The sequence below is a fragment of the Oncorhynchus mykiss genome, chromosome 6 (genome assembly GCF_057628025.1).
Source record: "Oncorhynchus mykiss isolate SJ-2025 chromosome 6, ASM5762802v1, whole genome shotgun sequence".
Lineage (NCBI taxonomy): Eukaryota > Metazoa > Chordata > Actinopteri > Salmoniformes > Salmonidae > Oncorhynchus > Oncorhynchus mykiss.
Window position 1 is genome coordinate 48,378,884 of NC_143027.1, and position 10,512 is coordinate 48,389,395.

The 10,512-nt window shown below is 43.9% G+C and overlaps 1 protein-coding gene across 1 annotated transcript; it reads right to left on the bottom strand.

Annotated features, from left to right (window-relative positions):
* Positions 1–2,853: 2,853 nt before the first annotated feature.
* LOC118936463 (uncharacterized) lies at positions 2,854–9,831 on the bottom strand. Its single transcript, XM_036980364.2, has 9 exons — positions 9,814–9,831; positions 8,144–8,245; positions 7,923–7,989; positions 7,559–7,712; positions 7,238–7,274; positions 6,820–7,130; positions 3,413–6,395; positions 3,149–3,230; positions 2,854–2,972 (listed from the first exon to the last, which is right to left on the bottom strand). Exons 1-9 carry the CDS (start codon positions 9,829–9,831, stop codon positions 2,854–2,856), a joined length of 3,873 nt encoding a protein of 1,290 aa, XP_036836259.2.
* Positions 9,832–10,512: the final 681 nt, after the last annotated feature.

Below are 10,512 nucleotides of genomic sequence, written 5' to 3' on the forward strand. Positions count from 1 at the left end.
CAATCATGAAGTGGAACGACATTTATTGGATATTTCAAACTTTTTTAACAAATCAAAAACTGAAAAATTGGGCGTGTAAAATTATTCAGCCCCCTTAAGTTAATACTTTGTAGCGCCACCTTTTGCTGCGATTACAGCTGTTAGTCGCTTGGGGTATGTCTCTATCAGTTTTGCACATCGAGAGACTGAAATTTTTTCCCATTCCTCCTTGCAAAACAGCTCGAGCTCAGTGAGGTTGGATGGAGAGCATTTGTGAACAGCAGTTTTCAGTTCTTTCCACAGATTCTTGATTGGATTCAGGTCTGGACTTTGACTTGGCCATTCTAACACCTGGATATGTTTATTTACTACCATTCCATTGTAGATTTTGCTTTATGTTTTGGATCATTGTCTTGTTGGAAGACAAATCTCCGTCCCAGTCTCAGGTCTTTTGCAGACTCCATCGGGTTTTCTTCCAGAATGGTCCTGTATTTGGCTCCATCCATCTTCCCATCAATTTTAACCATCTTCCCTGTCCCTGCTGAAGAAAAGCAGGCCCAAACCATGATGCTGCCACCACCATGTTTGACAGTGGGGATGGTGTGTTCAGCTGTGTTGCTTTTACGCCAAACATAACTTTTTGGCAACAATGCAAAACGTTACATTTTGGTTTCATCTGACCAGAGCACCTTCTTCCACATGTTTGGAGTGTCTCCCAGGTGGCTTGTGGCAAACTTTAAATGACACTTTTTATGAATATCTTTAAGAAATGGCTTTCTTCTTGCCACTCTTCCATAAAGGCCAGATTTGTGCAATATACGACTGATTGTTGACCTATGGACAGAGTCTCCCACCTCAGCTGTAGATCTCTGCAGTTCATCCAGAGTGATCATAGGCCTCTTGGCTGCATCTCTGATCAGTCTTCTCCTTGTATGAGCTGAAAGTTTAGAGGGACGGCCAGGTCTTGATAGATTTGCAGTGGTCTGATACTCCTTCCATTTCAATATTATCGCTTGCACAGTGCTCCTTGGGATGTTTAAAGCTTGGGAAATATTTTTGTATCCAAATCCGGCTTTAAACTTCTTCACAACAGTATCTCGGACCTGCCTGGTGTGTTCCTTGTTCTTCATGATGCTCTCTGCGCTTTTAACGGACCTCTGAGACTATCACAGTGCAGGTGCATTTATACGGAGACTTGATTACACACAGGTGGATTGTATTTATCATCATTAGTCATTTAGGTCAACATTGGATCATTCAGAGATCCTCACTGAACTTCTGGAGAGAGTTTGCTGCACTGAAAGTAAAGGGGCTGAATCATTTTGCACGCCCAATTTTTCAGTTTTTGATTTGTTAAAAAAGTTTGAAATATCCAATAAATGTCGTTCCACTTCATGATTGTGTCCCACTTGTTTTTGATTCTTCACAAAAAAATACAGTTTTATATCTTTATGTTTGAAGCCTGAAATGTGGCAAAAGGTCGCAAAGTTCAAGGGGGCCGAATACTTTCGCAAGGCACTGTACTACCCATCATTGCGACCTGTACGCTCTCATTGGCTGGCCCTCGCTTCATACTCGTCGCCAAACCCACTGGCTCCATGTCATCTACAAGACCCTGCTAGGTAAAGTCCCCCCTTATCTCAGCTCGCTGGTCACCATATTATCACCCACCTGTAGCACGCGCTCCAGCAGGTATATCTCTCTGGTCACCCCCAAAACCAATTCTTTCTTTGGCCACCTCTCCTTCCAGTTCTCTGCTGCCAATGACTGGGACGAACTACAAAAATCTCTGAAACTGGAAACACTTATCTCCCTCACTAGCTTTAAGCACCAACTATCAGAGCAGCTCACAGAGTACTGCACCTGTACATAGCCCACCTATAATTTAGCCCAATCAACTACCTCTTTTCCTACTGTATTTATTTTATTTTATTTATTTATTTATTTAGCTCCTTTGCACCCCATTATTTTTACTTCTACTTTGCACATTCTTCCACTGCAAATCTACCATTCCAGTGTTTTACTTGCTATATTGTATTTGCCACCATGGCCTTTTTTTGCCTTTACCTCCCTTATCTCACCTTATTTGCTCACATCGTATATAGACTTGTTTATACTGTATTATTGACTGTATGTTTGTTTTACTCCATGTGTAACTCTGTGTCGTTGTATGTGTCGAACTGCTTTGCTTTATCTTGGCCAGGTCGCAATTGTAAATGAGAACTTGTTCTCAACTTGCCTACCTGGTTAAATAAAGGTGAAATAAAAAATAATATTTAAAAAAATATAGAAAGCATCTCAGAGGGTTGATCTAGCTGCAGATAGCTAATTCTCCTCTATGTGTTTTCCCCTTGCTGCTAATAAGCTCTTACCAATCTAACTAAATTAATAGAGAACATCTGGTTATCTGACAGTCTATGCAGCAACTATTGTATTAGAGTCAAGCTGTGGTTATTTTATTTATTTTCCTAGACAAGTCAGTTCAGAACAAATTCTTATTTACAATGACAGCTTAGGAACAGTGGGTTAACTACCTTGTTCAGGAGCAGAACAACATATTTTTACATGGCCAGCTCAGGGATCTGACCTAGCAACCTTTCGGTTACTGGCCCAATGCTCTAACCACAAGGCTACCTGACGCCCTATGTCCTGCCAACTCAAAAGCTGAACAATAAATGTGTAACCAAGGGGGAACTAGTGCATTTCTCTGAGAAAATCTGCTTCAGTATTATCAATCTTCCAAAACACTTGAAATTCTTGTAAAATCATTGGCATTTATTTGATCAAATAGACTTTGAAAGGTTAGACATGCAGAAATTCCTCTTGTCAAAAGTCTTGCTGTTACAAAAGTAGTTCTTCATGCAGCGTAACAGGTTACAGGTTCTTCTTGGTGAAGCGCCTGAATGGCTTCATCATTGCTGAAAAGACCCTGACAATCAAGGATCGTTTTTTGACAGGCTGAGATTTGGAGGGAGAACCCTCTCCAACTGGAGCTAGAAACACAAGAGAAATTGATGGGGTAAGAGAGAGAGAGAGAGAGAGAGAGAGAGAGATGCAGTATAGTAACATTGAAAAATAACAGTGCTATGAGTTTGGTAGGCATTCCTATGTTTCTAACACACACCTAAACAAAACTACAAGCTATAGCAGAGCTCTAAAACATCCTTACCTATCCAATGTCCATCAGTAGAGCGAATCTCAGTCTGGTCCTGGACTGAATGGCAGTCCTTTTTGTTTCCTCTCTTGGAACGCTAACAGAAGAAAGGTAAAGAAAATGGTACAGAGAATAAATAAATGGAACACTTCTGAATCCAAGGCAACAATTTAGTGGTGAATAAAAAATATTTATTTCATGTATATGTCTTATCATAGCCACATCAATAACATCAGCACCTAACTGGAACCAAAAACAAATGCTAACTCCCTGCTATACCTTGAAGTTGATCCTGAGTTTGGTCATTGAAAAGCAAAGGAAGCTCCTTCTTGCTTTCTGCTCAGCCCCCCTCTCCATCTCAGCCTGGTCTGATGGGTTTGTTGCAGCAGAAGCTGGTCTTGACGCCTCCTTGCGTCCCTGCACCAGCTGCTGGGTCAAGGACTTTACCAGGACTCTGTCAAATGCAGGGTCCTGGGAGGACATAGCTGCTTCCAGGGTGTTATGAGAGCCAAACTCCTCCATGAGGTTTTTATGTACATCTCTGAACACCCTTTGGATGTTCAGGTTCTGGGAATATGCCTGTGTCCTGGATAATCTGGATGCAGCACAGAACTCAGACAGGACTTGTCTGATGAGTTGCTGAGATGTTTCTGTCAGATCTGCTGCCTGTTGGGAGGGTCCATCTAGGGCTGAGGGTCTGATCTCCGATAGCAACCTTATCACCAGTATGGTGACAAAACAGATGCCATCATCTTTGCTGGAGTCCATCAAGTACTGCAGTGGGAATGCAGTGGCACTGCTGATGTCCGGGATGATTAAGAGCTCCCTCAGATGGCCAGAGCTGCTGGGGATACACACCTCCTTCTCTTCAATGTCAATCCCCTCTCCCTTTGGTACCAAAGAGGTTCCCTTGCTGGTGAAAGACGGAGTGGAGGATCGAAAAGAGACTTTAGCACTCGGTGGTCGGCTGCTGTCAGTCATTGGACTGTTACGATGCAGGGGTTCATCTGTGTGTGCCATCATCTTGTCCCTGGTGTCGTTGCAGGAGCTCCTGACGATGGGGCAGGTCAGATCAAAAGGCACTTTGTCAGGGATGGGAGTGCCAGGGAGGTTGATCTCTAACTCACACTCTGACCTAGGACCCTTTGAAGAGCTGGACAAGGAACTACGACCATTTAAAGAAGTGGATAAAGATGAACAGGTTCGAGGGATGTCTTGGCAGACTTGTTCACTGTCATCCTCACTTTTCTCAATCTCCTTCAGCATAGTTCCTACCATATCATTGATCTGAAGGAGCTCCCTGGAATCCTTCATTCGCCCGAAGTTTGAGATTTCACTCTGGATAGCAACCAGGATTTCCCCAAGGGTCTCTTTGGAAGAAGCCATTTCTGTCCTTTCGGATCCGGATGGCTTCAGCCCTGTGAAGAAATCCTTAAGTGTGTTCTTCATACTGACGCAGATGTTCTTAGCTGTTGACCAAAGCTTCTCCTCTGATATTTTAACACTCAATTCAGTATAATCCAGTTGGGAGCCCCCGTGGGAGCACTGTGAAACTCTCCCACTTCTTTCCAGTAGCACAGTGTCAGTGGACTCATTTTTCTGGAAAATAGTCGCCATTCCTTTGACAAAGGTTTCCACTAATCCAGAGGCTGTATTCTCAGAGGACATGGAGGACATGGATTCTGAAAGGACATGGATCTCTGATGGTGAGCTAGATGATAAGCCAGCCTGCAGACTTTTCTGAAGACCAGTATGGCTGATCTGTGTGATAAAGGAATGACTGGATCTCATCAGCACTTTACTCACTGCCTCTTCTGCCTGAGTCTGAAAGTCATTGCTAGAGAGCTTCTTAATGCTCTGAATCAGACTAGTTGAGGACTCTGTGATTCTGACACTCCCTTCTGAGCTCAGTTGAGAATATTGAGTACTCACGCTCAAGTCTTCATTGGGTGAGGGTGACTGGGAAATAGTATAGTCATCAAGCTTTGATAGGACACCATCAACAAACCAACAAGCCTCTAGGGACTCATCAGATGAACTGACAACGGCTAAGGATTTACTCTCCACTTTTGATAACTCTGACTTGTAGATGGAAAAAACACTGCTAAGAACTGCTTGAGTACTGGTATCCAGATTGGAGAGACAGAGAGCTGGTATTGGTTGGCTCTCTCTGGGAACTCTACTGTGTTCGGTGCTGGGTAACTGGACCTCAACAGTTGAAACAGTTGCCTTTTCCAGGGTGTCTGAAGACTCCCGAAGAGAAGCATCCTTAGCCACACCTTCTTCTCGAGCGGCTAGAGTTAAAAGGTCCCTCAGCTTTGCTCGTATACGGCCATAGAGTGTGCCGGCTAGAGAGAAGGTTATCTTCTGTGAAGACCCTGTTTTGTGGTCATTTACAGGAACTGGCCAATCAACTGCTTCACATGTGTCTTCAAATGATGCTATCGTCTCCATGCCTCCCACAAATGCCTTAACAATCACTGTGGCAGTGGAGGTTACAGATGTCAGGGCTGTGCAGCTGGTATTCAGCGGGGCTTCAGTAAGGCTAGGAGCAGCACTAGAAGGCCTAGAGGAAGGAGCCATGCCAGAAGAGCTGCTGACTTTCCTTGTAAGGATGGTGCTCACCGCCTTCAGGGCTTTAGACTGAAAGTCGGGGCTAGAGAGGGTCTGAATCTTTCTGGCCACCACACTGGTAGAGGATCCAGTCTCTTTGAGAAAGTGAGTGGTCCCTTCCTTCCCAGATGGACACTCAACATCTAGGTCACATTGAAGATTGGTCAGAAATTTAGACCCCAAGATTGTCATCTTCTTGGCCAGATCCAATAGGATGTTGAAGTCCTGTGCCATTTTGTCCATTGTGCCGACAATGGCCTCCAGCACATCATCGGTCACAGGGTCCATGAGGGGCTCGATAAACCCTACCCACTCTGGCTCAGATGTTTGGCTCTGTAGCTCGGCCAGGATCTGAACCGAGGCTACCCGAATGACCTCCTTGCCTGCTGCTATGTCCTGACTGTCCATAGGGGGGCAACTCCCCGGGCTGGCCTGAATGGCCACTGAGAGGCCAGAGTTAAGCTGGTGTACCACCTCCCCCACGATAGCACAGCTCAACTCGGAGGAGCTGGAGGAGGTGGGGTTGGAGTGACCCTCAACCAGGGATATCAGAAGGCTCTCTTCCGTTACCCCAAAAAGAGCCTTCAGAGGCTCCTCCATGAGGGGAGCCTCTCTAGTTGCAGGCAAGCTCTGCAATGAGGTCTGGGACCTTGAAGATAAACACACAATCACCACTTAAGCCATGCAAATGTAACCAACTGTATCTAATCTGGGTCATTAGTGAGCCTGAAAACCAAATTAGAGCAATGATGGATTACTTCTCATACCACCGTAGTTCTAGAAGCCTAAAGCCAACTGACACGATTTTTTGCCTGATTTTTATGTTTATACGACATCAGAATATGATTATATCTGAAAGGCATGTACCTGATCTATTTATTCATAGATGACTTCATGGCTTACCCAGTTAAAAATGACTTTCACCTGGACCCCCCCCCCCCCCCCCCCCCCCCCAGTGGCAACATTTCTGACCAGAACTTAAAACTACAAGGTGTGAATTCCAAGTTAATAATTTATGATAAGTATGGATCAGGTCTTGCAATTATTATGTTGAAATATTGCTGTGAACATACCTCTTAGGCGAACAGCATGGTGATGAGGTTCTGCGAGTGGATTTTTGGCGGCATCCTGCACTGCCATTCCTCCTCCTCTCCTTAGTCCAGTAGTTCATCTCACTGATCAGCAGCCTTTTCTCTCTCTCATCCAGACCGCCTAAGGAATCCTCAGACCCTGTCAGAGAGCACTGGGATTCTGGGGAGGTTGCCCCACTCCTCAGGTTCACCCCCATGATACGAGCTAGCGCTGGTAGGAGAATGCGGAGGGCTGTCTGGGTCACGACTTTAACAATCTTCAGACACAGCATGGAGAGCTGCTCGAATGTGAGCTATGGCCAACAAACAGAGTAATGTTTTTGTCAATCAAGCAATTCCATGACACCATTCCCTATATAGCGCACAACTTTTGACCAGAACCTTATGTGGAGAGACTTACATTATTTTTCATGCCCTGCTGAATCACTCTCCATTGGCTAGAGAAAAGAAAAGAAAGGAAACATATTTTACCTGCACACTGGTGTTGAGTTAGTGGAGTCACTAGATAGCCATGTCAGGGAAAATAAACGTGTATTTATTTAAGCAATTAGCAAGTCCATGAGATATTTTGTTCTTGATTTACAGGAAGAGTTAGGTGTGTGGTTACAGTGATGTTAGGGTTAGGTGTAGTGTTTGAAATCCCATTTGTGGTTAGAAGGTGCACTATGACTATAAATTCAGAGTTGTTGTATGTGAGGTTGGAAAAAGACATGGGACTTGCTCATCAGTTAGACTCCTCAGGAAGGAGAGGAGGATTGGGGCACAGCATGTCCCAATCTTGAGAGAAGGCATTAGAGTCCTCTGAGCCTCCTTCTCCAGCTGCTCAATGATAGATCCCCTTTCCCGGAAACCACACCCGGGTGTCTGAGAAGACTCTGGGAAACCGCAAAGAGAAATCTAAAGTTGAATCTGAACTTGATCCCTAATTTCCTTCACCTTTAGGGATTTGATTGCACTGGACAGGTAAAAGCACATCTCTCTGCGGGCCTCCACTATATTGCTTTCACCTATATAGATACTATCTACTCAGATCGGTGCTGATGAATTTGAACACGACCTGCACCCAACATGAAGTAATCTCGGACCTGCACCAATGCTGCTGTCCTCCTCCACGGAAGTCTTCTTGGCACCGCCACTGGACTTACGTTTAGCCTACATGACAACAGATTATAGGTCTAATAGCAGATCTAAGGTCAGTGTAGCGTCTCCTCCTAATGCTTTAAGGCTAGGATTTAGTGATAGTAAACTAATCCTAGATCTGTGCCTTAGTAGGCAGAGCATGTGTAAAGGACAGCATATTTCTTACCTTGCCTCCTGTCCTGTTCTTGTTGGTCTCATGTGTCTCTGTTTCCTTCATGTTCTCCACGACTTTATTTTGGTCATCCGGGGGATCCTCCCATTTCACGCTCTGGTGGATAAATAAGAGGTCAATATCAGTCCTAGGTTGTGACTTTATGAAACAACTTATTCGCTCCTATTTTAAACAAAACGGCAATAGTGGTCAGATTTCAGGCCATGGATCAAACCAGTGAGACCTATTGCTGTGTTAGTGACCTACTATATTGTTAGTAATTTCTCCTCTAAACTCAAAATAGGCAAATGAACCATACCTTGCTGTCATCTGACATGATGAGTAGCTTATTGTTGTAGGCTGTTTAGAGGAAATACTAATACCTCCTTTGAAAAAACGTCAGTGAACCATCGGCAGACAACTGAAGTGAATATGAACGTCCTTGAATTATGCCAAAGCATTGTTGAATACTCGATTCCGATTGGCTGAAGCCAGAGCATTCTTCAAAGATGTCATACACACATGATGTCACAATTAGGCCTAAGTCTAATATCTATATGAATTGTCAATTTCATTAGAAAACAAATCAAAGCTTGTCAAAGTTCTGCCAAACGAAAATATGTCTAAGTGCACGTTTTTGCGTTTAATTTATGGTTTATCATGCATCGTCATTCATCACCATGCACAAAAACGTAACTCGCTGCCATCCATTAGCTATAATTCTGAGGTTGCAAAGCTGCAAAACTAGGACGTGCAATAAATTATAACCACTTGCAGAATAATTTCAAATCAGACGTTCAAGGGGGCTTGAACTATTTCAGCACTGTGGAGCTGTCCGCTGCATAGAGCTGACACGTTTCTTGGCATCAGGGGACCGTCCCATTTCGCTGAAATGTTTCGAGTCTGGGCAGCACCTGAGACCGCGGCATGGTGCTGAAATGGAGCAGGGCTCAGCTCTATGGATATCTCATGCGGATTTTCCTGCTAGCCTATGTATAACGATACTATAATTACATTATTTTCATCCATCCGTCAACACAAATGGCATGTCAACGTTCCCCAAATAATAATGCAATGAAGCCAAGCCGAGATGTATGGTTCTTCATCCAGAGGACGAAGCACCACTGTATCATCTAAAACCTTCAGAGAGATCCCTTAAAACTGTAGTATAAATTCTCCACGGCTGTTATGGTAGCTAGGTTAATTTAGCGAGACATGGGCAAATCCAACACATAGCGTTTCTACTGAGTCCTGCTTAGAGGTGACTGACCGTCATGTTGCTAGTTGTAATGACACTTTTAAAACAAGAATAGTTATTTGTAATTGCTCTGGGAGCTAATTATTGCAGAGCCCAGCTACACATCCTGCTCGCTGGGCTCATTATGGACAGCCAATGAGCAGTTCAGGTGAAAAAGTCAGCCAGATCTGATCCCTATAACATACATGATACTAGGATCCTGTAGCAACCTGCCGGCCTGCACAATCCTCCATGGCACGAATGTTACACGCGCAATATGGTAGGCTAACATCCCACAACAATTCCCCAATTGGAATTACTTGCCTAAACTTCCAATCATACTTATTTTCTAATATCAACCATAGTTTCTGCACTTAAGGCAGACTTGCCATTAGAACAAGATGGAATTAGGACAACTGTAAAGCTCGTAGGCTAAAATGAACCTTACCTGGCTGTCGTCAGCCATTATGTGTAGCCCGTTAATTAAGGCTCTGCGCCTCTGATACTGCAGCTATTCTGTAACTGTTAAACTCGTCTAATCGTATCCGTTGAAAACCCGTCAGTGAACCGTCCTCAAACACAATGAACTGATGTCAATATGGACATTAACCTTCACATAAAGATATCAAATACATGACGTCAGATATGTCTAATCAGAATATATATCATAGTGTCACAGTACGTGCTGTTGACAGCCTACCCCGAAATCAAACAGGAACATGGATTATGTGAAATCTGTTGTTAATGTATCGGGAATGTTTTTACAATTGTATAACTGCCTTCATTTTACTGGACCCCATGAAGAGTAGCTGCTGCAGCTAAAGGGGATCCACAATAAATACAAATGCAAACCCAATGCACCATGTATCAACTTGTTTTGACATATCACATGGGATATGACAGTTCCTGATTCTGAGATACTGTAAATCAACAGACCTTGAGAGGAGATAAAACATCATCTGTTGATCTATTTCACAGGTTTCTGGTGGTTTCTAAGCATTCTACATGTGTTGGGGAAGGAGGGTGGGATCTGTCCAGAGCATCTAATTACATCAAGTCTTGCTGTTACAGTATAACTTTAGACCGTCCCCTCGCCCATACCCGGGCGCGAACCAAGGACCCTCTGCACACATCAACAACAGTCACC